General features: G+C 53.3%; 2 protein-coding genes across 9 annotated transcripts in view; one reads left to right on the forward strand and one right to left on the reverse strand.

The window, feature by feature from the left end:
• NSG1 (neuronal vesicle trafficking associated 1) overlaps positions 1 to 27,851 on the forward strand; it is a 48,810-nt gene that overhangs the window by 18,010 nt on the left and 2,949 nt on the right. For 2 of the 4 annotated variants that reach the window (XM_086404824.1, XM_086404823.1), the window contains exons 4-5: positions 5,944 to 6,054; positions 13,690 to 13,926. In XM_086404824.1, the coding sequence (XP_086260950.1) occupies positions 5,944 to 6,054; positions 13,690 to 13,890 (312 nt within the window). In that variant the 3' untranslated portion in view covers positions 13,891 to 13,926. Of the gene's footprint in view, positions 1 to 5,943; positions 6,055 to 6,412; positions 6,522 to 13,689; positions 15,171 to 27,851 lie in introns of those variants that run through there. The other 2 variants (XM_086404822.1, XM_086404825.1) reach the window with 2 other exon arrangements.
• Positions 14,811 to 27,851, reverse strand: part of STX18 (syntaxin 18) — a 119,727-nt gene continuing 106,686 nt past the window's right edge. For 4 of the 5 annotated variants that reach the window (XM_086404818.1, XM_086404820.1, XM_086404816.1 and 1 more), the window contains 4 exons: positions 21,545 to 21,603; positions 19,745 to 19,814; positions 17,087 to 17,167; positions 16,189 to 16,414 (listed from right to left, as the gene is read on the reverse strand). In XM_086404818.1, the coding sequence (XP_086260944.1) occupies positions 16,319 to 16,414; positions 17,087 to 17,167; positions 19,745 to 19,814; positions 21,545 to 21,603 (306 nt within the window). In that variant the 3' untranslated portion in view covers positions 16,189 to 16,318. Of the gene's footprint in view, positions 16,415 to 17,086; positions 17,168 to 19,744; positions 19,815 to 21,544; positions 21,604 to 27,851 lie in introns of all 5 variants that reach the window. The other variant, XM_086404817.1, reaches the window with a different exon arrangement.

Genomic DNA, 27,851 nt, shown 5'->3' on the forward strand with positions numbered 1-27,851 from the left:
CTGTCTCAGCAACTTTCAGATATGCAACATAGTGTTTTTAACTACAGTCACTGTGCTGTATACCACATCCTCTTGACTTCATTTTGGTTCAGTTCAGTTGCTCAGTCGTGTCCAACTCTTTGTGACCCCATGGACTGCAGCACGCCAGGCTTCCCTGTCCATCACCAACTCCTGTAGCTTTCTCAAACTCATGTCCATCAAGTCGGTGATGCCATCCAACCATCTCATCCTCTGTCATCCCCTTCTCCTCCCATCTTCAATCTTTCCCAGCATCAGGGTCTTTTCCACTGAGTCAGTTCTTCACATCAGGTGGCCAAAGTATTGGAGTTTCAGTTTCAGCATCAGTCCTTCCAATGAATATACAGGACTGATTTCCTTTAGGATTGACTGGTTTAATCTCCTTGCTGTCCAGGGGACTCTCAAGAGTCTTCTCTAACACCAGGGTTCAAAAGCATCAATTCTTTGGTTCTCAGCTTTCTTTATGGTCCAACTCCCACGTTTATACATGACTATTGGAAAAACCATAGCTTTGATTAGACAGACCTTTGTCAGCAAAGTAATGTCTCTTCTTTTTAATATGCTGTCTAGGTTGACTTATTTATCTTTAATTGGCAGTTTGTATCTTTTGACCTCCTTCACCCAGTTCTCCCACCCCAACCCCCTGCCTCTGGCACCACCAGTCTGTTCTCTGTTCTCTGTATCTTTGAGGTCAGTTTTTTTCCTGTTTGTTTTTTAAGATTCCGCACTTAAGTGAGTTCAAAGCACTGTTTGTCTTTCTTGGTTTGACTTATTTCACTTAGCGTAAGGCCCTCAAGGTTTACCCGTGTTGTTGCAGATGGCAAGATTTCCTTCTTTGCATGGCTGAATTATACTCCATTGAATATATACACCACATCTTTATCCATTCACCCATCAATGGACACTTCGGTTGCTTCTGTATCTTGGCCGCTATAAACAATGCAGTAAACGCAGAGGTGCAGATGTCTTTTCAAGCTAGTATCTCCATTTCCCTCAGATAAATACCCAGAAGCAGGATTGCTGGACCATATGGTAGTTCTATTTTTAATTTTTTTGAGGAACCTCCATACTTTTTCCATAATGGCTGCACCAGTTGACATTCCCACTAATAGTGTAGAAGAATTCCCTTTTTCCCATGTCCTTGCCAACCATTATTTCCTGTCTTTTTGAAAATTGCCATTTTAATTGGTATGTGGTGATATCTCATTGTGGTTTTGATTTGCATTTTCCTGACTAGTGATGTTGAGCACTTTTTCATTTACCTGTTGGCTATTTGTATGTCTTCCTTGGAAAAATGCCTATTCAGTTCCTCTACCCATTTTTTTTGGATTGTTTGGCTTTTTGCTCTAGACTCATATGAGTTTTTATATATTTTGTACATTAGCCCCTTATCAGATACATGATTTACAAATATTTTCTCCCTTTCAGTAGGTTGCTTTTGATTTTGTTGATGGTTTCCTTTGCTGCACAGAAGCTTTTTAGTTTGATGTTGTCCCATTTGTTTATTTTTGCCTTTGTTGCTTTTGCTTAGTTGCCAAGACCAATGTCAAGGGACTTATCACCTATGTTTTTTTCCTAAGAAAACTCATGTTCAAGTTTTTAATCCATCTTGGGTTAATGTTTGCATATGGTGTTAGGTAGTGGTTGAATTTTATTCTTTTGCTCAAGGCTGTCCAGTTTCCCAAGCACCATTTATTGAAGAGACTGTCCTTCCCCATTTTATATTCTTGGCTCCATTGTCATAAATTAATTGATCATATTTGTGTGGGTTTATTTCTGGGCTCTCTCTGCTGTTCCATTGGTCTGTTTCTGTGCCAATGCCATACTGTTTTGATTACCACAACTTTGTAATATTGTTTGAAACCAGGGAGCATGATACCTCCAGCTTTGTTGTTCTTTCTCAAGATTGCTTTATTTATTTGGAGGCTTTTGTGGTTCCATACAAATTTGAGGATTGTTTGTTCCATTTCTGTGAAAAATGGAATTAGAATTGTGATAGGGATTGTATTGAATCTGTAGATTTCTTTGGGTAGTGATAGTATGGACATATTAACAATATTAATTCTTCTAATGCATGAGAACAGAATCTTTCCATTTATTTGTATCTTCAGTTTCTTTTATCAATGTCATTTTTAGTGTATAGACCTTTCACCTCCTTTGTTAAATTTATTCTCGGATATTTTATTCTTGGGGATGCAATTATAAGTGGGATTGTTTTCCTAACTCTTCTGATAGTTCATTTACTAGTGTATAGAAATGCAAAAGATTTTTGTATGTTGATTTTTCATTCTGCAACTTTAATTTGTTGATAACTTCTAACAATTATTTGGTGGAGTCTTTAGGGTTTTCCATAGAAAATTTGTCATCTGCAAATAGCAACAGTTTTACTTCTTCCTTTTTTAATTTGATGCCTGTTTTTTTCTTGCCTAATTGCTCTGGCTAGGATTTGTAATACTGCGTTGAATAAAATTAGCAAGAGTGGGCATCCTTTTCTTGTTACTGATCTTGGAGTTTAAGTTATCAGTGTTTCACTATTTGAGTATGCTATTAGCTTGGGCTTATCATATTTGGCCTTTATTATGTATGTTCCCTCTATACCCACTTTATTGAGAATTTTTATCATGAATACATGTTAAATTTTGTCAAATGCTTTTTATGCACCTATTGGGATGGTCATATAATTTTTATCCTTCACTTGGTTAATGTGATATATCACGTCTGCGGATGTTGAACCATCCTTGCAACCATGGGATGAATCCCACTTGATTGTGCTGTATGTAGTTAATATGTAGTTGAATTCAACGGGGGTGATATTTTATGGAGAACATAGTCTAACAACGCTTGTTAACCTGTTGTGTGACATAGACCTCCTTTCGGAATAATTTCAAGTGCCCCAAAAGAGAATATAAAGGGTCACGGAGGACAGTTACTTTAGATACAGCTCTCCCTACGGACAGCCCTGCTGTTCTAGACTGTGGGAAGAGCTGCCCTCACTGCTCTCAGGGGCCGCCAGCAGGTAGCCGGGTCCCAGGCAGGGCAGATTTGGGTGAGCAGTAGCCAGGTGAATGTGAGGAGGGGGGCTCGGGGAAGATCAAGCATCAGGCCTGGGTAGGGGGACTGCGTGTCTGGACTGAGAGCCCAGCTCCGCATCTGCTGGCCGTGGTGACAGCTGCAGCAGCAGTAGCAAATGCATCCTTCCAGAGCACCCACTGTGTCCGGTTCTGTCCTCTCATCACTGCATTGAGTCAGTCCTCCATGGTCCCACCAGCCCTGGGTGTGCGTCCTCTCGCTGCTATTGGCTGGCAGGAGCCTGGGCCCGGAGGAGCTGGGTGACTTACTCAGGGTCTGGCTGCCTCTCCTGGGCACGGTAGGCAGGCAGGGTTGCCGCTCCTGCTGGAAAGCCGTGCACGTGCTCCATTGCTGCCTCTGCTGACACATGTCCCAGGGCCACTGCGCTACCTCTTCCCACTTCCTTCATCACCCAGCTCCATGCTCGTCCGCCTCCGCTGTCCCGCTAGGCTGCCCTCCTGAGCCAGGTGGTCTTGTCCTTGCCTGTGTGTAGCCGCCACCGGGATCCCCGATGGCACCTTTCCTGTGGCTCTTTGGGTCCCGAGGCAGCCGTGGCTCCACCCTGTGTTGGAGATGGGGACTCGTGGCTGGGGCCCGCATGGCCAGTGGCCAGGGTGGCTGTGTGGGGTGAAGGGAGGGAGCAGTGGATCTGGGCCAGGGACCTGGGCACGGCTCCTGGTCACACCTCCTGACCTGACACACAGTGCCTTTGCACGCCGTTTCTGCCCAGGATGCACGCTCGCCCTGCCCAGCGGCTCCCGGGCCTCCAGGGCACGCCTTCGAGGCCCAGAGGCAGCATCATTTTGTCTCCCGATCCCTGGACCCTGCAGCAGGGGACGTCTCATCACCCAACCCAGTCTCCTCAGGGACTGTCATGTGTCCACCTGCAAGACGTTCCTGGGCCCATCCCGCGGTCCGGTGCTGGTTGCTTTGCAGATGGTGGGGCAAAAAGTCAAGTCCTGTGCTTATGGGGACCACCCTCTGGGGAGGGGCAGGCTCTCCCTGAACACTCTTGTCCAGGGTGGAGGTGATGGGGGCCCTGGAGGGTCTGCCGTGCTCAGCTGGTCTCAGCTCAGGGGTGGGGTTGGCGTCTGGGACTCAAGGGCATCTGTGAGACAGCTGATTAGCCAGTGACTGATGCGTCACCAGGGTGACTGGCAGTGTCAGAAGGGCAGCCGCATCCACAGCTCCATGGCGTGTCTGGTGTCCCTGAGGCCCAGTCATAGGTGTACCCCAGGCTGTCTACACTGGGCCCAGAATACAAGTGGCCAGTTTACAAAGAAGGTGATACGTGGATGTGATAAAAAATGAAGATGGTACAGAAATTGTCCAGTGTGGGGAGACTGTGCGACCTTCATCCCCAGAGGCCTCCTAGGTCTGTGTTCTGCACCTCCTTCCAGACACAGTGCCTGTGTGCCCTGGCGTGGGCTCGTGTGTGTGCATCTGTGTGTACGTGTCTGTGTGTGTCTGTGTCTGTCCATGTCTGTGTGCATGTTACTGTGTGTGTGCTGATGTCTGTGTATATGTTACTCTGTGTGTATGTCCGTGTCTATGTGTATGTTACTGTGTATGTCCGTGTCTGTGTGTATGTTGCTGTATGTGTACGTGTCTGTATGTTACTGTGTGTGTGTGTCTATGTGTATGTTACTGTGTATGTCCACGTCTGTGTGTATGTTGCTGTATGTGTACGTGTCTGTGTGTATGTTACTGTGTGTGTGTCTGTGTGTTACTGTGTGTGTTTATGTGTCTGTGTGTTTGTTACTGTGTGTATGTCTGTGTCTGTGTGTATTTGTCTATGTGTATGTTACTGTGTGTGTGTCTGTGTTACTGTGTGTGTGTATGTGTCTGTGTGTACATGTCTATGTGTATGTTACTGTGTGTGTGTCTGTGTGTTACTGTGTGTATGTGTGTGTGTTTGTTACTGTGTGTGTATGTGTTTGTGGGCTTCCCTAGTAAAGAGTCCACGTGCAACGCAGGAGATCCTGGTTTGATTCCTGGGTCAGGAAGATCCCCTGGAGAAGGGATGGGCTACCCACTCCAATTTTCTTGGGCTTCCCTGGTGGCTTAGACAGTAAAGAATCCACCTGCAATGCGGGAGACCTGGGTCTGATCCCTGGGTCAGGAAGATCCCTTGGAGGAGGGCATGGCAACCCACTCCAGTATTCTTGCCTGGAGGATCCCATGGACAGAGGAGCCTGGTGGGCTACAGTCATGGGGTCGCAAAGAGTTGGACACCACTGAGAGACTAAGCACAGCACATGTGTGTGTTTATTACTGTGTGTGTGTATATCTGTGTGTATGTATATCTGTGTGTATGTGTCTGTATGTATGTTTCTGTGTGTTTGTATCTGTGTGTATCTGTTTGTATGTTTCTCTGTGTATCTGTGTATGTGTCTGTATGTATGTTTCTCTGTGTGTATGTATCTGTGTATGTGTCTGTATGTTTCTCTATGTATGTGTGTTACTGTGTATGTGTCTGTATGTTTGTGTGTATCTCTGTGTATGTGTATGCATGTGTCTGTGTGTGTCTGTATGTTTCTCTGTGTATCTCCGTGTGTCTGTATGTTTCTCTGTGTGTATGTATCTGTGTATGTGTCTGTATGTTTCTCTGTGTATGTATGTATGTTGCTGTGTATGTGTCTGTATGTTTCTCTGTGTATCTCTGTGTACGTGTATGTATGTTTCTGTATGTTTCTATGTGTGTATGTATGTTTCTCTGTGTATCTGTGTGTATATGTATGTTTCTATGTGTGTCTCTGTGCATGCATGTTTCCACGTGCATCTGTGTGTGTGTTACGGTGTGCACACACACCACCTCATCAGTTGCCCTAATCCCCCGCCCTCTGCCACCCACAGGTGTCCGTGCTGGTCCTCTTTGCCCTGGCCTTCCTCACCTGTGTCGTCTTCCTGGTCGTCTACAAGGTGTACAAGTATGACCGCGCCTGCCCTGACGGCTTCGTCCTCAAGGTAAGCCCCCAGCCCCTGGGGCCCCCAGTGCTTTTGTACCTTACCCCCCTGCTTGACTCACGGCTCCCAAGGGATGGGCCTAGAGTGGTGGGAGCTCCCGGTGGGGGCCCTGCGGGCAGGGCAGGGGGTGCAGTGGGGATGTGGGGTGAGTCCCCTGCCTGGCAGGCCCAGTGCAGCCCCTGGGGGTGTGGTGAGGAAGTGGAGGTCCCAGGAGAGGGAGACCTGCACTGCCACGCAGGGATCGGGAGCCCAGCCCCGAGAACGCGCGTCCCTGGTCTGCCCGCCGCAAAACACGGCTGGACTCTCTCTGGACGGATGATGCTCGCTTTGCTGAGCCGTGTGACTCCTCTTTCCGCAGAGGCTGCACGGAGAAGCAGATGCGGGGGACTGCAGGACTAAAGGGAGAAGAACAAGGGCGGGGCTGGGGTGAGGGGACACGCAGGAGGTGGTGACGCACACGGGCCAAGGGCTTGCTCCTGAGTCCCCCACAGTCATATCTGGGCCCCGTTTGGTTCTGAACTTCCTGGAGCCAGTATGAGGAGGAAGACCCTGTGGGTTCCAGGACTTGGTGCTGCTGGAATGAGGCAGGACCCGGTACTGAGCAGGAGCTGACCCAGCCTGGTCGCCGCTGTCACTGGGCGCCCGTGCTTTGGCCGATGCTAATGTGAGGGCCGTGGGGCCCTCGTATGGGCTCCTCCTCTCGCAGCTCCAGAGCTCCTAACATTCTGTGCCCATCACGTGGGAGGTCTGTGAGGGCGCCTTGCAGGCCCCTGGGGAAGGACTCCGGGCTGGCGGAAGCCCGCCTGCCCCTTCCACCAGCCCCTGTGCACACTCTGGTGGGGCCCAGGCTGGAGGAGTTGATGGTCTGTTTGGAGGCTCAGAAGATGCTGGGGTTTAAAGGAGGTGGATCCAGAGGGCTGGGAGCCAGCAGGGCAGAGCCAGGTGGGTCGGTGGGGTGATAGGCAGCTCCCAGGTACCTGCTGGCTGGTCCATACATGGCCCACCTGGTGGGGGAGCCAGCCGTGGCTAGACTGGAGTGTCGGCCAGAGACCCCCGGGGGACGGGGGAAGTGATGGGACAGTCATTTGGGTGGCTGTGGAGGCTGTGGGTTGGAAGGGAGTGACAGGGGGCCAGTGAGATGACCCAGGAGGCTAGTAGAGGGGAGCAGGGGAGAGATGGGGGTCTGGACAGGTCGGGGTTCTGAGGATGGAGCAGGAGTGACTCTGGGAGGCAGGGGTGGCAGGGCAGGAGGGGAGGACCCAGGGGTCACGGAGGAGCCAGGGTGACACGGGAACTGTGCCCTGATGGAACCTGGGTGTGCGGAGCATGACTTCCTGGGGACCAGAGCCCTCATCCAGGTGGACTGCTCACGCATACCTGAGGCCACAGCCTGCCTCGGGGCTTCCTTCTGGCTCATTCTCTGTGACCCCGAGTGCAGAGGAGGGCGGGTCCGAGCTGTCTTCTCCATCTTGCATGGCCAGGTTTTGCTAGATTCGCTGGTCCAGGTGGGGTCAGGGAGATGAGGGCCAGTCCTTGGGCTCACCGCACCACTGGATGGGGCAAGCGTGTGCCTGTTTAATAGACTCTGTAGGTTGATGCTGGGCTCAGCCAGCCTTGGGGATTTAGAGCCCCAGGGAGGTTGTTCTGGATCTTCGTCCGCTGGGACTTGGCAGTCTCCCCTGGCATCTGAGGGGCGGTGTCTTTCCTGGAGAAGGGGAGCCTGGAGGGCCGGGGAGCTGCTGACCTGTTTCCGCTGCCCTCAGGCTACGGCCGGAGCAAGGAAGGTGTGAGTGTGTCTCCTTCCTCCCTTTCTGCGTGTTCGCGCATGTGATCAAATGTCGCTACCCGGCAGTTTACAGGGGCTTTTACCTCAGATCTTTGATGCTCCCAGAAACCCTGTGGGGTAGATGTCATTAGACCCCATGATACCAACAGGAAATTGAGCTCAGACACGTCTGTGGTGCCCAAGGTTAGGCCCTGCCCTTCATTCATTACTCAGTGCGTATGAAGGGCCCCCTCCTGTGTGCGTGGTGGGGTGCTGGGCGTGCTGCGGGGCAGACAGGCAGTGCTGGGTGCCTGCCCTTGAGCTCCCGTTCTAGCAGCAAGCCAGCAGACAGATGCCCAGACGATGTGCGTGCTGCCAAGAGTTAGGAAACAAGGAATACAGGGTGACTGAGTGTCTGTGGCCACCTCTTCCAGGAAGACCACAGGGCTTGTCCGGCAGGGATCTAAATGAGAAGGGGGCATTGGTGTGGACCAGCTGTGGGCAGTGCTTGTGCTGGGGGGACAGAGTGGCCTGGGCCCCCGAGGGAAGGGCTGATGGGCACAGGTGCCCAACTTCTGGGATGCGTGGAGGGGCGGGGACCAGCCCCTTGCTGAGGCTGGCCCCAAACTGAGGAGTGTCACAGGAGATCTCAAAGGGCAGACGTGCGCTGGAGAGGACACTAGGTCTCTAGCTTTTTTTTTAAATCATGAAGTCACTGTGCGAGCACTATAGAAAGGTCTTAAACATAATGGGAACCGCCCCAGACCCCCTTGAGGTCTTTACGCTTGGGCGTTCCTTGTACACTTCCTCTTGGGGAGCCTCCATGTGAGCTTTAATAGCTGACCAGGGCTGTTGGGACACTTTTCCTGGACTCCCTCACCCATCTGGTTGTCGTTTGATGTTTAGAGGCTCCGTGACCTCCCTGCGCTCACCCCTGACATGTGGCTCTGCTAGGGTCTTTCTGGCCCAAGAGGGCAAGGTCACAGCTTCCTGAGAGCCCTGGCCCCATCCCACTCCCACGTGGCTCCCACACGCCCCCCGGGGTCTTGCCCGCCACCGGCTCGCCCCTCCCCACCCCTGCAGTGCCTCCAGAGCATCCCTGTCTTGCCACCTTGCTGTGTCGGCAGCAGCAGGACCGTCTTGTTTTCTTTGGCCTGGGCACCTGGAGAAGCGGGAATACCCTGTCCTGTCTGGAGGCCCGTCTCAGCCTGGAACAAAGTCACTCGCTGCCCAGCAGGTGCTGGTGGCTTCAGAAGGTCGTGCCAGACCCTGTGCTGGTGGCGTGGACAGAGTGGAGGTGAGGTGGCAGTGCAGAGGGGCGGAGGGTGGCTGCTGGCTCTCTGGATGGGGGCCAGTTCACCTGCAGGGCTGGCCTGGGAGTGAACAAAAGGTTCAACCCTGCAAAGCGTCCCTGCTCCCCTATGCCCAGGTGTAGCTAGAGGTCAGGACACTGGTGAGAGGTCAGGACATCAGAATCTGCCTGCAATGTAGGAGACCCAGGTTCGATCCTTGGGTTGGGAAGGTCCCCTGGAGGAGGGCATGGCAACCCACTCCAGTATGCTCATCTGGAGAACCCCATGGACAGAGGAGCCTGTACAGTCCATGGAGTTGCAGAGAGTCAGACACGACTGAGCAACTAATACACACAATGAGCACAGCTGTTCTGGTAAACTTTTGTGGCTTCCCTGAAATATCAATAACCTCAGATATGCAGATGACACCACCCTTATGGCAGAAAGTGAAGAGGAACTAAAAAGCCTCTTGTGAAAGTGAAAGAGGAGAGTGAAAAAGTTGGCTTAAAGCTCAACATTCAGAAAACGAAGATCATGGCATCTGGTCCCATCACTTCATGGGAAATAGATGGGGAAACAGTGGAAACAGTGTCAGACTTTATTTTTTTGGGCTCCAAAATCACTGCAGATGGTGACTGCAGCCATGAAATTAAAAGACATTTACTCCTTGGAAGGAAAGTTATGACCAACCTAGATAGCATATTGAAAAGCAGAGATATTACTTTGCCAACAAAGGTCTGTCTAGTCAAGGCTATGGTTTTTCCAGTGGTCATGTACGGATGTGAGAGTTGGACTGTGAAGAAAGCTGAGCGCTGAAGAATTGATGCTTTTGAACTGTGGTGTTGCAGAAGACTCTTGAGAGTCCCTTGGACTGCAAGGAGATCCAACCAGTCCATCCTAAAGGAGATCAGTCCTGGGTGTTCATTGAAAGGACTGATGCTGAAATCGAAACTCCAGTACTTTGGCCACCTCATGCGAAGAGTTGACTCATTGGAAAAGATCCTGATGCTGGGAGGGATTGGGGGCAGGAGGAGAAGGGGATGACAGAGGATGAGATGGCTGGATGGCATCACCGACTCGATGAACATGAGTTTGAGTGAACTCCAGGAGTTGGTGATGGACAGGGAGGCCTGGTGTGCTGTGATTCATGGGGTCGCAAAGAGTCAGACACGACTGAGCAACTGAACTGAACTGATAACTCAGTTGGTCTAGAATCTGCCTGCAATGTAGGAGACCCCAGTTCGATCCCTGGGTTGGGAAGATCCCCTAGAGAAGAGATAGGCTACCCACTCCAGTATTCCTGGGCTTCCCTTGTGGCTCGGCTGGCAAAGAATCTGCCTGCAATGTGGGAGATTTGGGTTCAATCCCTGGGTTGCGAAGATCCCCTGGAGAAGGGAAAGGCTACCCACTCCACTATTCTGGCCTGGAGAATTCCATGGACCATATAGTCTGTGGGGTCGGAGTCAGACACGACTGAGCGATGTTCATTTCACTTTACTCCATCTTCACTAAACCAGCAACAGTGAGTCTCGCATCTCTGAGGCGAGGCAGTAGCTACGGCAGCCGCAGCAGGGAAAACACCCATGGATCCTGCCTCGGCTTCAGAGGGGCCTGGTTGGGGAAGAGGTGGCTGGATCTGCTGTCAGAGTCAACTTACTTACACAGCTCCACCAGACCCCAGAGCTCTCTAGACCTCCTGCTCCTGACTATGTCCCATCCTTCACCCCCGGCCCTCTTCCCAGACCCAGAGTGATGAAGCCACAGCTTGGTGGTCCGGGCTGGACGAGGCGCAGTGCCTTCCCCCTGCCGATTGCCCATGTCCGCCCCTTCTTAGTGTGGGTGGCGGAGCGGAGGCTGTGTGGCAGGCGTGGGGCTGCAGGCCTGGGCTCGGCAGGTCTGTGGATCCCCAGTGCCTGGCCCTGAACTGGCGTGGTGGCTCTGAACCCCATGGGCAGCCCCCACCGTGGGAGAGCCCCCGACCCTCGGGCTGACAACGCCTCTTCACAGATGCAAGGCTGGTGTCCTCAGTAAGAACCGTTCAACGTGGAGAGGGAGCCCTGGGTCACGCTTGTTCAGGCTTCTAAATGGGCTCAAACAGGAGCCTTTGTAAGACCCCCATGTGGTCCCTTTTCCCCCACAAATCACCTGTTGAGCCCTCTGTGACTGCTCCTGACACCGGGCAGTGGTCCTGAACAGTGGGAAGGCCTCTGGGTCCTGAGGGTGGCATGACCGCCTGGTGCCCAAAGAGGGCCTCGTGAAGGCTGTGGCATTCGCTGGGTTCCCGTGGTTCCGGCCGTAGGAGCAGCTCCTCCTGCCAAGCCTGCCCTCCCCACCAAGCCCTGCAGAGCACCGCCATCCCCACCTCTGAGGAAGCCGAGGGCCCAGCGGGGACCAGGCCAGTGGGCTGCAGGGCTTGATGAACGCTGGTGGAACTTGGGGCTGCTGGGGGTGCAGCCCTGCCCTGGTGCCCTGGGGAACTTGCTGCCTTGTTTCTCACTGTTCTGCCTTTGGGCAGAGTGTTGACCGTCGGCAGCTTTGTGGGTGGAGTCCAGAGTTCCCTGAGCAGAGGCCCTGAGCTGGAGCTGGGTTCTCACCCAGGTGGGTCTCGCTGGCCACATCTATGAAATGGAACTAACGGATCCCAGCTCACAGGGAGATACTGTGCCCACAAGGCGCTCGGTGGCTTACTCAGAAGGAACCAGTATGGTGGCTGGGCCGCGGTCTGGTGATGGGCCTTGGGTCTGCAGGATAGACCCCACAAGGAACAGCCCCTTAACAGGGAGGAGCTAACCTGCCTTTAGCTTCTGGAGGCTGAGGAAGCCTGCACTGGGCAGGGACGAGGCTCTCAGAGGAGGTTCCCCTTGTGTGTCCCAGGCTGACGCTCACGTCCACTGGGCAGCAGCTGCCATCGGCCATGCAGGTGACCATCGGAGACCCGTTGTGGTCTCCATGCTGGGCCCACGCAGGGAGGCACAGGAGCGCTTTGAACAGCCGGGGTCTTGCTGGGCCCTAGGGGGTTGGCGGGATCCCGCCAGTGTGCTTGCCCGTGAGGTGGTTGAGGCTGAGACGCTGCTCCAGGGTTATCTGAGCGCTGGATCCTGCGGGCGGGGCTGGGAACCCGGTTTAAAACTCTCCCTGGTGACCGTGATGTGGCCGAGTCTGGAACCCCTGTCACTTCACGCTCCCTTCACCGTGTGACAAGGAGACGGTGGCGGTGCTGTGATGCTTCTGTCGTTTGGAGACACAGATGGTGTGTCCCGCCAGATGGAAGGCTCTTCTCTTGTTAAAGCCGCGGCTGGCAGGCAGTGGGGCTCCGGGAGGTCTTCCTGGAGCCCCTGTTCTGTCTTGGGCAGCGCTGCCAGCCCCTGGGGGTGTTGTCCCTTTCCTGGCAGGGACCAGTCTAGGAGGTCAAAGCCGCTGAGAAGGGGCCGCGGGAGCAGTGGAGGGCAGGCAGCTTCTCTGTTGGCTCCCCTTCCAACCTGCCTGTGCCACACCCCTCACATCCCACTGGCCAGAAGTTAGTCCCGCGGAGGGGCACACCTCTCGCATCCCATTGGCCAGAAAGTCCCGTGGAGGGACTCATCCCATTGTGGACGGACACACCCCTCACGCCCCATTGGCCAGAAATTGGTGCTGGGAGGGCTGGGAAATGTCCTGAGCTGGGCGCTCTGTACCTGCTGAGCTCTGGGAGAGGGGGCTGGTGCCAACCGTGGGCAGCCCGCCACCCTTCCTCGAGGGCGTGTGTGTGTGTGTGTGTGTGTGTGTGTGTTGGTGACAGTGGGTGGTGGCTTAGCCCGGCTTCTGGATGGAAGAAAGGCAGCTTTTGGCGGTGGGGGTCGGGGGCGGGCTAGACTCTGGGTGAGCGGACGAGACAGGGATTCATGTCTCCACACCCAGCCTGCCCCGGATTCTGTGGTCGGTAGGGAAGCGCCTCTTCCCTAGTGGACAGCTTCCTCGGGACAGCCTCCCTCTCAAGTGCCCTGGTGGGGTTCGCGTGTCTTCCTGCTGCTCTCTGGTTCTCAGGGTCACACCAGTCCCTCCCAACCCCCTGACCCTTGCCTTCTCCAGGTGTTTGTGTCCTGAGGCTCCTCGCCCTCTGCTGTGCCACGGGCCTCTCTCCAGCCTGTGTCCCGGGTCCTCCTGCCCCCAGGCCCAGCTCACGTGCCCTCAAGTGTGCCTCCCCTAACCCCCCTGCCCCCAACTGGCTCACAGAAGCCTTTCTTCACTGTTGCGTCTGGTGGACATGTCAGAAGTTCCACTGTATTCTAGTAGATTTAAAATGGTCTTCCCTGATAACTCAGGTGGTAAAGACTCCAGCGGCAATGCAGAAGACCCTGGTTCGATTTAAAATAAATCGCGAGTGTAAGGTCTTTAGAGCAACAGGAAGGACCGCTAAGTCCCTTCACTGGCCTTACAGACGCCCCTCCTCTTACGATGCCATCAACGCCAGGCGGTCAGCTCAGCATTGAGTCTCTCCCAAACCCAGGGAGGTACTTGGTGACCACAGGTGTTACCTGGAGACTCACGGGCCCGCCTCCTGCGTCAGTGTGTGTGTCTCAGGGGCCGCTTGTCTTGCAGAACACCCAGTGCATCCCAGAAGGCTTGGAGAGCTACTATGCCGAGCAAGACTCCAATGCCCGGGAGAAATTTTACACCGTCATTAACCACTACAACCTGGCCAAGCAGAGCATCACCCGCTCCGTGTCGCCATGGATGTCTGTTCTGTCGGAAGAGAAGCTCTCGGAGCAGGAGACCGAGGCCGCAGAGAAATCCGCTTAGCGAGATGGGCAAGTTCCTTAATGGTGTCGCTTGAAGGTAACAAGGGGACTTTGAGGGACATTTCATCAAATATAATTACTGATAATTTATAGAGGTTACTCATGTATGGTGCAACCGCTTCTGTTTGCTAATTGCTGCTTTGCAAATACGACTTGCTGCGGGCCATTCACGGGCGTAAAGTCAAGTGCGTATCAGCACTGCTTAGGGAGCTCTGCCACCACTTTCCATGTTAGGGAATCTTAATTTAGTGACTTTCCTGGGATTTATTGGATGCTGTCAAAAAAAAAATTTACACTGGATATGCAAGGGGTTTGAACTTCAGATAAATAATGCATTTTGTGGATTTTTTTTTTCCTTTTAAACCACCTTGCTGTTTCGCAAACCTTACTCCACAGCCACATCTTGAGTGATCCCTGCTGTGCTAAGGGCAAGCTGTACTTCACGTTTCTTCCCACCTCCCAGAAGGGTACTCCGATAGGCCAAGAAGCCCATGCCCCATAGTGAATGGTGGAGGACGGTGGGAAGGAAGCAGAGAGGCCGGGAGGCGGGGGCGGCCATGCCCTCCTCCCCCGCGCTGACTGCCGAGTGCGCAAGCGCTGCAGCGAGGACGTGGCGGCCTCTCTGTACAGAGGGCGCTGGCCGGGCAGAGGAGTCAGTGTGGCCCCTCAGTACCTGTGAACTGGGTCAGAGCACGGGAGGTGGAGACTCTGGGAGGAGGGGACCCTGGGCCACAGGCTACAGATCCCCGTCTCCCTGTAGGTAGTCTTGTCTGTTCTGTGATGGGCGGAGTAGGAATGAAATCCAACCAGCCCTTTTGTCCACGTCTATTACGAACAAGTTTGCACCGACATGCCCGTGTTAGCAGGTTAGTTTTGGAACACTTAGTTGGGTGGGAAAAGTGAACAGTGTAATTGCTGGTATAAGTCAAGACTATGTTGATTTTTATTTTGTGGGACAGATGTAACTCCTTTGATGTAAGAAACAGGCTGGAAAGGCTGGGAGGGGGGGCTGCAAGTCCAATTATGACATTTCCATTCACAATCTTTGTAAGACAATTACGTTTCAGCCTGAATCTTGACATTAAAAGTATATGTTTACAGAATTACCAGTTAGATAAACCAAGTGTGTAAGAGGATTATATAGAAAAAAAGACATTCACAGACATTTTCTTCCGTGTTATTTGAATGTGTTGTTTCTGGTGGACATGTCAGAAGTTTCACTGTTTTTTTTTTTTTTAATCAAAAATAAATGACACATAGTGCAAGCTGTGTTGTAAACAAGCATGGTGGTCATGGCCATCTCCATTACTGTTCCCTGAAATGTGCTTCCAAAACATAAACAGTGTATTTTATTATTAAGGGTGTCTGGAAACAATGACTGTGGCCTTGGAGTGGTGGGTGGGCATGTGGAGTTGTGGACGTTGTGAGGCTGCGGGGACGCAAAAGAGCAATAACTGTGCCAGAAGTCCTCCTGTGTAGAGAGGACCCATCAGCCAATTCCAGCCCACGTCAACGCAGTGCCAAGGCAACCCTGTTTGTGTTTTCTAGTAGGCGTGTATTTTATAGACTGTAAACTCGTTCACGTGTAACTTCCAACATTCTCAGTCTGTGCAAATAAAGAACACAAGGATCCCTGTGGAGGCCCTGGCCTGTCTCGTGGAGAGCCCTTGACCATAGCCTGGGGCCCACGAGTACCAGGGACTTTGCACAGATGTGGTTGCAGATGCCTCACCAATCTGTACCAGTGGGCGTTCCCAACTCCTGGGGCCTGGGTGGGAGGAGAGGCCCAGGCCCTTCTCTGGACGCAGCTTCCGGGGGGGCCCCAGGGGCAGGAAGTTAGGCCTCCCCTGCCCGCCCCCCTCTGCCGCAGTAAAGTGCTGGGAGGAGCCAGGCCCCTGCCCACATTTCTTCCCCGACAGGAGGCAGGTGGCCCGCAGTGACATCCTAACCTTGGACCCACCAATAAGACAGTAAGTGGCCGCGGTTCTATACTAGTTTCACAGGGTGAATGAAGGCGAGCTGGCTTTTCCTCTGCTCAGGAGTCTGTGCATCAGTTGCTCAGGCACACAGGAAACCACAGGGAGCGCAGGTCATCTGCCCTGAGGAGCGGCTGACCGCGTTCTTCCTGCTGGGGTGGGGAATGGCCTTTGCCTCCTCTGAATTGGAGACGTTTGTGGAGCAGGAAGCCCACCAGGCCCCCTCCCTGGGGCAGCCCCCGCCCCCCAGCAGCCCCGTCAGGTGCAGGAATAACCATCCCCCCGCTCCTTCCCTCTGGCCTCAGGATTGCAGCGCAGACCAGTTTCAGTTGTGTGGTTTTCTTTTTCATTACTGAATGCTTAAGCCACAGGTCTGGTGTCCCTTCTGTGAGCACACGTCTCAGCCCCGCTCCCATCAGTGGCTCCGGTGCGGGGCGCCGTCCCCCGGGCCGCCTAGCTGTCGTACCAATCGAGGAAGAGCAGGGAGAAGGAGCACATCACCAGGAAGAAGAGCACCCACACCCGGAAGCCTGCGTTGTTCTTGATGGCCTGGGGGAGGAGGGGAGGGGGTTGGTCCGAAAGGCCCGTTCGTGTCCACCGGCGCTCCCCCTGCAGGGCTGGGACTGTGGGGGCAGCTCCAGCCTGTCCCTACCTTGCACGGATGGCTTAGTTTTTAAGCAAAACCGAAAGGTGGGTTTAAGATCTATTAGAAGACAGACAGGGTGCCTTGCCCTCGCTGGCTAGCCACCATGTGGTGCCTCTGCACGAGTCCCCCAGGAGAAACGGCTCACGTCCGCCCAGGGTTAGACCCACACAGGCAGGCTCAGCATGCGTGTCTGCTACCCTGGCCTGTGTTTCCTGGCAGTGCGATGGAGGTGGTGGCCCAAGAGTGGTCCCACATCAACCCAAACCTGAGGACTGCACCCAGAAAATAAAGTCCACTCGACAGAGGCGACTCTGGTGGTCCCATCGAAGACCAGGGCTCTGGTCCAACAAGCTTCTCCAGTGGCACCCAGCCTGGACTTAGGGAGTGGCCCCTGCACCCCAGAACGCTCCTCTGCAGGGCAATGAGTGGGCCCTGGGCTGGGCAGGATGGAACTGTGGAACCGGTCCATCCAGTGCATGGTCCTGCGACCTGCCCTGTGTGTGCGGCCCTTGACGAGGCGACCACCACCCTGGACTCAGTGCCTCCAAGTCATTCTCGGGGCCTAGAGTACCCACCTCTCTGATGTCTTCATTGCCCTCCTTGATATTCTCAGTTGCTCCAACTACTAACTGGTGAATATTGTCAATCTCGGCTTCCTGTGGAGGACAACAGCAGATAAATATAACTGTCCTCCTTCCCCAAGTGTCTGTCACAGTAGAAACAGCAGCTGCTGCATGCAAAGGGCAGGGGCTTTACACACGTGAACCCACATGTTCTCACAGCACCCAGGAGGTAGGCAACACTCCCATTTTACCAAAGGGAAACTTCAGGCTCAGAGAAGCTTAGTAACTTTCCTGGAGAAACACAGCACCCAAGTGGCAGGACTGGGACTGGACGGGGGCCTTGTGCTCCCTCCACCCCAGCTTGCCACCTTCCCATCCACTCACCGGACAGGAAGGGACAAACGTACGAGCCTGATCACAGAGCGGCTGCCACACACCAGGGCTTTCAAGGTGCACGTGGCTTTAAAACACACACAGTAGCTTCAAAATGGTGCTTTGGTTGCAAAATTTTAGTCAGAATACTTGGAAACCTTACATGTGGGCTCCTGGGCTTACACAGAAGCGTCTGGCTAATAACCCATCCTGCACCCCAACACTGCCCTCTAAGGGGCAGGGCTGGCTGTCCTTCCCCCTTCCTCTAGGGGGTGGGTGGGAGGGAATGTAAACAAGCTCGGGTTTTAGGGAAACCAGACTGACATGGAATCGGTACCGCAGAGAGGAAAGTGACCTTCAGCCACCCGCTTCCCAGCAGTGAGAGCCACACAGTGGAAGACCCGAGGGCCAGGGACCGCCTTGTTCTCTAACTGCGTCTTGGAGACGCTCCCAGTGGGGGCAGGTGCTCCCATGAGTGTGTTGTGAGAGCCACCTTGCAACACAGATGAGAAATCCCAGACACACTCAGCTCTTTTCAGGTCTTAGAAATCCTGGGAAGCCAGGTGCAGCTCAGTCTGTGCTCTGCAAGCCCCTCCCAGGTCAAGCCCCGGAGCCCTGGGTGTGACGCAGGCTGGGCCTTGCTCCCACCCCGCGGGGTGCCTGTCCAGAACTCCAGGACAGCTGCTTCCTGTCTGAGAAGCAGCCCCCTAACCAGAAGCAACTGTGAATGGCAGTCAGTGCCCCTCGGTGGCTGGGCTGAGGAGCAGACACAATGGCTGTGGAAGTAAGTGCTGCCAGTGCACTCAGCCACTCAAAACCTGAGTGCTTCTCGCTGCACATAGGCTCTGCCCGCTGGTGAAGCTCTGGCTGTGCCATGAAACAGGGCATCACCCAGGTCGGCTGCAGCCACACCCACAAATAACAACGGTTCCTAGTTCAGTTCCGGATGGAGAGCCCAGGGTGAGCCAGGCACTTCCTATTCTCCACCCAAGAGGGACACGCGTGACCTGGGCCCCAGTCTGAAGAGGGGGAGGGGGCTGGGGAGTACCGCAGGTCATACAGCGAGCAATGGGGAACCAGGTTGGAGCTGGCTGTCTGGCTCTGCTGGGGCTCGGAGAGGGAGACATCTGATTGAGCTGTTTTCTGTGTTAGGTGGCTGAACTGATGCCCATTAGGCTTCTAAATGGAGGCTTAATATATATGGACTAGAATAGTTCCTGCAATGTGCTCATGAAAAGAGCAACTCTTGCAAACCTGAACAGCCTCGTGTGCCCAGTGTGCAATGATCTGACTGGCTGTGTGGTTTAGGGGACATTTTGTGAGTGGAGTCTCTTAAGTCAAGTGGCCCAGTTTAACACAGTGGAGAAAAATGATTTTGTCCTTCAAACCTTCCAGTCTGTGGATGCTGAATACAAAAGGGAAATTTTATCAGGTGTTTTCTAAAAATTTTGTCGGTTAGTGGCTAGAAGAACTTCCAACAGCAGGCAGGTAGAAATGAAATGAAAATCCACTTATGAGAACAGTCACACTTCCTGTGAGGACGGGACACCCGAGGTGGCAGGGACCTGGCATCTGGGAGGGCCGAGCCTGAACCTGCAGCACTGCTGATTGTAAAGCTACTACCCATCAGGCACTGTGCTGGGCACTTTCCGTGGGTTATGTCTGTGCCTTACGACAACCATACAAAGGCTGCTCCATTTTATAGATGGAAAAATACTGTGGCTCAAAGAGGCTCCCCAGCTTTCCCGAGGGCACCCAGAACCGCAACCTAGCTGTCTCCCTTGCCCAGGGGCTCTGCCGCATGGGGCTGGGGCGCGTGGAAAGTTGTCCCACAGTCCATGGAATTCTCTAGGCCAGAATACTGGAGTGGTAGCTATTCCCTTCTCCAGGGGATCTTCCCAACCCAGGGATCCAACCCAGGTCTCCTGCATTGAAGGCGGATTCTTTGCCAGCTGAGCCATCAGAGAAGCCCAAGAATACTGGAGTGGGTAGCCTATCCCTTCTCCAGGGGATCTTCCTGACCCAGGAATCGAACCGTGGTCTCCTATTGCAGGTGGATTCTTTACCACCAGAGCCAGCAGGGAAGCCCAAGAATACCAGAGTGGGTAGCCTACCCCTTCTCCAGCAAATCTTCCCAAGCCAGGAATTGAACCCAGGTCTCCCGCACTGAAGGCCTATTCTTTACCAGCTGAGCCACAAGCAAACAGTTGCAGAGGCCTGATGACCTCAGAAGAAATGTCCCAAGTTCTGAGTAGATGCCCCTGTAAGATAAAACTGAAAACAATTATTTTTTCTTACCTGCTGTAAAACCTTCTCTGTGAAGATCTCTTGGAGTCTGGTGATTTCAACCACTTTCCCTTCTATTTGCCTTCATTAAAAAAAAAAAAAAGAAAAACAGATACACATTAACTGTTAGTACCTGGTGATCTTAACAGCAATGTCACACATTTCTAAAGAAGTCGTCTCTTCTAAGTGAAGGCATGGGAGGGAGGGAACACCATGGTGACTCACAGTGGCCTGCTCAGGACACAGGCTCAGGAGGGCAGAAGCTCATGCTCCTCACTGGTTCCCCTTTAACGCCCTTCAGCTTTCTGGGTGTACTGGATGGTTTGGAAGCCTACCCCTACCACTTCATAAGCTGACCCCTGGGACCCCTGACTCCTGAGTCAGTGCGGGGCCAGGAGCACATGGCTGTACCCAGTAGTTACAAAAGGCAGAGTCTCCTTTAATGCCGAGCCCTGTCCTAGCAACACAGTCATACGTGGTGGGGATTCAGAAGAAAACGCCAGAATATGCTGTCACCCAAAACCCTGTTACCACTCAGCAGGTTAGAGGAAAGGGTACATTCGCCATTCAAACCAACTCTCTGTGGAAAGGAAACCTCCTTTGATTCCGGCTGAAAATATCCCATCTGGGTTCAGCACCAGAGCATGTGGGCCTCTCCTGGTTGCCTGGACAGCACAGGCGACCCTGGGGTGGTCTAGCGGGTGTGCGTCTAGAGGCTGAGCTCCCAGCCCAGGAGGAAGCAATGTTCGGTGGGGAGATGACTCCTCCAGACCAGGTGAGGGAAGCAGAAGAGAGGAGAGTGAGGAGGGGCCAGGGCAGGAAGAGCACCATCTTGAAGAAGGACTGGGAGGCCCGCCTGTGAGGGCAGAGGCTGCAGAAGAACCCAGGGCAGTGGTCAGGGGAAACCCTGCACTCAGCCTCCAGGGCTGCAAGGCTGACATGTCAGGACAAGTCTTCTTTTGGGAAGTGGCCACGATGCAACAAGAGTTTCAGCACGTCCTTTCAGAACACTCCCGGCATTCCCAGGGCAGCAGGCCCGAGCGCTTTCACTGGAGGGCTGGGCGGTGACCCTACTCACGTGGGCCACAGCCATGGGCCTTCTGTGTGGCTGATAGCCTGGTCAGGGAGCAGCCAGACCCCAGTGGAGCCCTCTGCAGGGCTTCCCTCTGCCAGCCGTCCCTGCTGCTGCTACTGCTGCCGCTAAGTCGCTTCAGTCGTGTCCGACTCTATGCGACCCCATAGATGGCAGCCCACCAGGCTCCCCCATCCCTGGGATTCTCCAGGCAAGAACACTGGAGTGGGTTGCCATTTCCTTCTCCAGTGCACAAAAGTGAAAAGTGAAAGTGAAGTCGCTCAGTCGTGTCTGACTCCTAGCGACCCCAAGGACTACAGCCTACCAGGCTCCTCCGTCCATGGGATTTTCCAGGCAAGAGTACTGGAATGGGGTGCCATTGCCTTCTCCGGCCAGCCGTCCCTATTTATACTTAATTAACCCCTTTCATCTTAGGGTAGCTAGGTACAGACAATCCCCTCCTGGCAGCTGTCATGACATGTGCCATCATGACCTTTCAGATGGGGCTGCAGCACCTGGGAGCCTGGGAGCGGCCCACAGAGGGTACCTCGCAGGCCCACAAGTTGAGGGGCAGTGAATTCTCGCAGCTTCCTTACGGGGGGCTGGAGGCAGGGGTAGCTACATTTGGCCCAAGGGCCACATGTGGATGCCTGAGCACCAAACTAAATGAGTAAAGTTTCTACTTTCTGGGAAAGTTGTAAACTAGGCCATTTGCTCACCCGGGAACCCCACAAACATACCTCACTTCGTCAAACAGGCTGTTCATTTCACCAATCAGGCGCTGATTTTCTTGTTCAAACTGTAAGGAAACACACACATTAACTCGAGTCTCAAAGCAACCCACCCAAAGGCAAGTGTCTAGCACAGTGAGTCTGTGCAGAACTCTTTGATCCACCCTCCGAGAATCACGCCGGAGCCCCTCTTTCCAGCACGGAGTGAGTCAGCGTTACTGGAAGACCTTGAGCATTCACGTGAGGATAGCCAGGCTGCAGGAAGAAAATGAAACCCCGCAGTGCAGTGGGGCTGCCTGAGGCTAGACTTCTCAACTCGCTCGTTTGAACCGCAAGCGTACAAGCTGACTTTTATGACTGATGGCGAGCGTGGAGAAGTGTGGGTCATCCCCGTGATGCGTGTACCACGTTGTGTGTGTCTCCAGCCTTCTGTGTGACTGTGAGCTGCCTGGACCCACACACCTGTTCCAGCTGCAGTCACACATGCAAATGTCCTGTGAGGCACCTCTGTGCCGGGCACCGCACAGGGAAGAGAAGGGAGCTCTTGGCCTGCAGAGGCTGGAAATCCAGCTGAGGACCAGGCCACCCTGCCTTAGTACAGCAGCAGGGATGAGGAAGATGAGGGGCAGGGGCTCGGCTCACCTGGGTGCGCTGTGCTCTGCCTCTGCCCCTGCAGGGGAGCAGCCTTGCTATCCTGGCTGGTGCCTTCCCGTGCTGCTCTGCCAGGTTTCCTCAGCACCCTTGCTGGCTTCATGCCTTCCCTGCTGTCTAAGGTCTGCCCTCCCTCCCTTTTGGTCTAGGTGATCTGGTCCATTCCATCCCTGCACCATGAGCATGGGGCCACTCCACACTGAGGCCTCCATTCCACCCCAGACCCACCGGGTCAGAAGACAGAGAGGGGGAGCGGCAGGGGGTTGGAGGAGTGCTGGGGAAGCCCCCCCGAAGGGCCACCCCAACCACAGCAGGCTGCCTTGCCGGCTGCTGAGACGGTACTGAGATGGCCCTCCTAACTGTGCATCAAAAAGGCGATTCAAGGGAATATTTCACTCCTGAGTTTGAAAGAATCAGCTCCGTTAATTGTCAGCAGTCCAGTATTTAAGAAAAAAATATTACTTCAGCATGTGGGTGCTAATTTGACTAATTCTCTCAGGTACTTTACTCAGGTTTTGGATTTTTCCTTTGGGCAAGGGGCATTTTCTTTGAATTCTTCTAATGACAAAATATGGCCCCAACCTTTTAAATCTACAGTCGTTTCATGCTTTTGAACTATTCCTAAACAAAATTAACTAGTGGTTTGAGGTGGTTTATTACTGGAATGTTCCTTGAGAACAAAGCTTGCTTTTTTCCCTCTCCAGCTGAAGGGCATGTGGCTTCCATTCAGGCCTTTGTGTTACTGTTCCTTCTGCAGGGCTCCCAGTTAGCTATGTCGGGAGTGGATCACATTCTGGCTCTGACTTCCTGCCAGATGGGTTCTTGCAGTTACCTGAGAAATTCCCCATCCCTGGAGGAAGTGAGAGAAACAAAGGCCTGAAGGGATCAAGCAGTAAGGTGGGATGAGGGGAGAGGTGTGTCTATGGCCAGCCTTAAGGAGTGCAGGCTCCATGCACGGGGCGGGAGTTACAATGAAACTGCATTAACAAAAAAACAACACAGCAGAACCTGTTTCCCACAGCCCAGTGCCCAGGAGCCTTCTATCTCGATGGCCGGTCGATGGCCGGTCGATGAGGCAGAGGCCAGGCTGCTGCCCGCAGTCCCCTGCACAGGCAGGGTGGTTTCCGAGGTTGTCTGGGCAGCAAACCCGTACACCTCCTCTCTCATCTGCCGAGTGAGGCAGGGAGCCACCAACACCAGGGGAGGTGGGGGATACGGCAGGGGCTCCAATGACCCATGTCCTGTGTCCTCAGGGGGACTCCCTGGCTGACCCTGGGCCAGCCACTGGCCTTCTGTGTGGCTGTCAGTTTCTCTGTGTGAACAGACATGGTGGATGATTCCTATCCTTTCCTGCCTGATCCTGAGGGTAGGGAGGGAAGCCTCCTCCATCTTCTAAGCTGTTTGCCCTTGGGCGGGTAACACCCTCTCAGTGCCTCTGTCTTCATCACTAAACTAGGGGAAACTAGAGTACTAATAGAGTTGGTAACAACTTTACCTCTATGAATGTTAATTCTTGTTATGTCATTCTCCAGGACTCAGATTCTGGATATGCAAAATGAGTCATTAAATGCTTTGGAGGCCCCTCCCTGGGATTCCCTGGTTGCTCAGTCAGTAAAGAATCTGCCTGCAATGTGGAAGACGTGGGTTCAATCCCTGGGTTGGGAAGATTCCTTGGAGGAGGGCACGGCAACCCAGTCCAGTCTTTTTCCCTGAAGAATCCCCATGGACAGAGGAGCCTGGCGGGCTACGATCTACAATCCATGGGGTTGCACAGAGTTGGATATGACTGAGTGACTAAGCACGCAGCACAGCACCCCGGTTTCAAGTTCAAGAGGACCACACGGCTCTGGGTCCCTTCAGTCTCTCGGGCGTGAGGAGTCCATGCACAGCACTCTCAGCGGGGCTCCCTGGCACTACACAGGCACCGTGCAGCTGCAGCCCCACAATCAGCACCAAGGACAGGGGGGCCTCCAGGCCCTGGGAAGACACACCTGCCGGCGTCTTCCTCCATCTCTGTCCCCCTGAAAAAGGGGCTGAGAGGCCTAGATGACGGGGAGGGTGGGCAGGCCCGTCCTGGGGAGAAATGACAACAGCCAGCCGGCCTTTCTGGGCTGTTCCACGCTATACTGCTTAGGTCTCACCCCAGAATACGGTGCTTTCCCTCAGTGCAGACCCCAAGCAACTGCCAACAACAGTGGGAGGTGTCGCGGTTACAAGTCCTACCACATGGGGCGTCTAAACTAATAAAGCTCAAGTGCTCAGACGCCGCTGGACAGAGCAGGTGACATGATTTAACTGCTTTATTCCATTTAGAAGTCGGCCAGACTTTCGAACAGGACCTCCCAAAAGGGTTTATAAATCTGGTTTAAAGGCTGCAGATCCACATTGTGCATACGCTGTTATAGAAATCCTTTTCTAATCCAGAAAAAGAAAATCACTCCTCCCAAGGCCTCTGAGTGTCAAATGAGGAGAAATATCTGCGCTGCAAAGACCTAAGAAGAGTTCACTAGAGCAACACGGTGGACCCACGGGGGGCTTGGCCCAGAGGGCAGCCTGCCTCTCAGCTTGGAGCCCACTCCCCAGACCTGCTCGGGGCTCTTCCAGTTATGTTTTATTTGTGCCAAACACCTTCACACCTGTGGCTCCGTGCCCCTCACCCTGACCTCCACCTGTGCCCCAGTGAACCTTCCCAGGGTCTAGACCCCAGCTTTCACCCGTGTGGCGCTCAAATTCTATCAACAATGCTCATGTTCCCAATGTGTAAGCCAAGCGTGGCCACAGACCACAGGCCCTGCCAGCCACGCACCTGGTGCTTCCAGGGGCCTGCCTCACGGCACAGGGGCCGTGGGACACTTTTCAGGCAAACTGAAGAACTGAAGAACAGGAGTCAGTTTCATGTCTTTAAAACTTACCCCAAAGAAATAGATTACTAAGTGCAGTGGTTTCACTGGAGGCAAGTAAAGTGAAGGTGGGCTCAGAAAGGAGGTGTTTTTCTCTGTGTAACATCAGAAAACAATTTGGTTCCACTCAGCCTGACCACAAACATCTGCTTATATTAACCCAGGGGTATTAATATACCTGTATCACGAGTGATGAATGGAAATGTGCGAAGAATTACATAATGCTCCGCAGCCATTCTGGAACAAGTATCAACAGCTCATGTGGGTGAAATAATGGATTAAATTGCTATTATAGAGCTTAATTCATTATTTTACCCTGAGGAAAAATTCCAAAACAGTGACTATGAATTATGACCACAATTTGCTATTAACGCTTTCCAATTTAAAACCAATAGTGTGGCATTTCTTTTTCTTCATTTTCAGGGTTGAGCCTTTTAAATAAGATTCGGGTCAGTCGGACTGTAAGGTATGGTACTTGGCTATGAGCCCCCGTTAAGAAAGGAGTGAAGTGAACATCAAACAGCCTGTCATAACGGTGCTGAATGGAACAGCCTCCTGCCCCATCCTCTTGCAATAACGCAATAAAAATTAGGGAGGGATGCCCTGCTGGCTCTGATCGCTAGGGTCACCAGTCTCGTGACACCGAGGTAGCTAGCATTATTGGGACTGGTCGCCGGCACGTTTTTGGACGATGCTTCCGTCAAGACAGCACAAGGAAAGGCACGCATGGTGCTCCAGCCATCATTATGGAAAGACAAGCCTCACGATGTGAACGTGTGTTTCTCATACGCATCGATTACATCGCCCTCTGAACATGCAGGGAACGCAGGACCCCATGGGCCCAGCAATAATCTCTCATTGTTGGCGGGGAAACAGCCGCTGAGCAGCTGCTATGTGCCCTGCACTCCGCTGGGCGCTCATATATCCATGACCCCATTCCTGACAACCCTGTCAACCTCCCAAGCTCAGGTTCAGTGAGGCTCAGCTTCTTGCCCCCAAATTACAGAGGCAGTAAGTGACACAGAGGATTCAAAACTTGCTCTGTCTCACAGCTCACGTTGCTGCATCATCTCTCACTGGGGCCGAGCATCTGCTGATCACAGATATCCTTGCTGCCAGCCCTCCTCTGGTCCAGCCCCCGTGCAGCCGACAACTTCTGAGCCCACGTCTGTGGACGTTCACATGCTGCTGCTGCTCACCGCTGCCCGGTGGGGGGGAGAGGCAACAACTGGCAAACAACGGCCTGCCATTCCTCTACCTATTTCCTTTATGAAGTGGGGCAGCGTACTTTAAAAAAATCCTTAAATAGAAGCTACGTTCTGCCTAAACACAAATGTATTCTTTCTTAATGAAGGGACAGTGCTGTACATATTTTTATCTCTAGCAAAGATAGGGTGGTCACGTTACATGATCTGGGGGAACACATGACATCATTTACAGTTATAAACTTATTTTGTATAAACTGAAGAAGAACTATGAGGATTCAGGAAATTTGGCCATCATCTAGCTATAGGGGAGCATGATCAAACTGCCCTTCAGTCTGCTGGCTTCTCCGCCTTGACCTGCTCTGGCCCTGTGTCCCAGGTGGCGTGTGTCTCTCTCCACCCTGGATGTGCTTTCAAACACCTGCTGTCAGGGGTCTCCCACGGTCACGTCTCCAGCTGGAGCCCCAGGCCTGGGATCCCAGCACCCACCAGACACCTCCCAGGACCCACACCTGCCCCTGATGGAGGGCATCACCCCGACTGCCGGCATCCTGCGTCCCCAGGTTAGAAAGCTCCCGGCTCTTTCTCCTCCCTCTCTCTCTCACACCCAGCTGCCCTCCCCGATCACCAAGTCCTGCCCACTTCCCGTTTCTCATCTCTGCCCTCACTGCCCACCCTGGCCATCACCCTCAACCTCTCCCAACTGGACTGGCTAGCAAGGACTGCTGCTTGGAGTCGTGTGCAGGCCTCTGGGTGGCATGCTTGCTGGACTGGGGAGCACTGAGCAAGTATCCCAAATTGGAGGTATATCTGGACCATGACAGAAGCAGGGTATCCTATACTGCTTTAAGGTATCTGAGTTACTTCCTGGGCTCAGAATTATTTTTGTCTATCAAGGACACAGGGAGCTCTGCCTCTTGTTCCACAGCCTCCGAGGGAGTGCCCCAGAGCAAGTCCCAGGAAAATCGAGGCTAATGGTATCATCACTGGAATCAGTGTCACGCTTCTGAGATGATTTAAAGGGGAAACTGCTCATCCGAGAGAATGAATGTTTGTGAAACAGCCCTGAGTACAAAGCATGTATGAGGCTCCAGTGAGCAGCAGCTACCACCCAACGTGGCCCTCCAATCCTGCCGTGAGTGCAGCACACACATCACAGCCCTTCCTCTGCATTCATACGTGCGCGCATGCACACACACACACACACACACACACACACGAGGGCATGCCCGGCTCCCCTCCCCTGCCCCCGGCCCTGCTAGAAATGGACCAGACTGGGGCTTGGACCAGGTCTATCGCTTTTCTTCTGAAATTCAACCAGAGATGATAAGCTGCAGCTGGCAACTAGGGCATGGATGACTAAAAGGTGACACTGGCAGTTAAAGTGGCGCTCGTCATTTGCAGTCATTACTTACGCTTTCTTCACAGTATCATGTACCAGCAATTCAAACAATTAAAAAGCACCATAGCAATGAATATAAAAGAGTCATTTAGAAGACTGTTTTACTGCTGCCAAAAAGACATCTAATATTAGTAATGTTATTCTAAGGCAATTTCTTC

The sequence above is a fragment of the Bos grunniens genome, chromosome 6, assembly GCF_055505025.1.
Source record: "Bos grunniens cultivar Pamir isolate PY7600 chromosome 6, Bosgru_T2T1.0, whole genome shotgun sequence".
Classification (NCBI taxonomy): domain Eukaryota; kingdom Metazoa; phylum Chordata; class Mammalia; order Artiodactyla; family Bovidae; genus Bos; species Bos grunniens.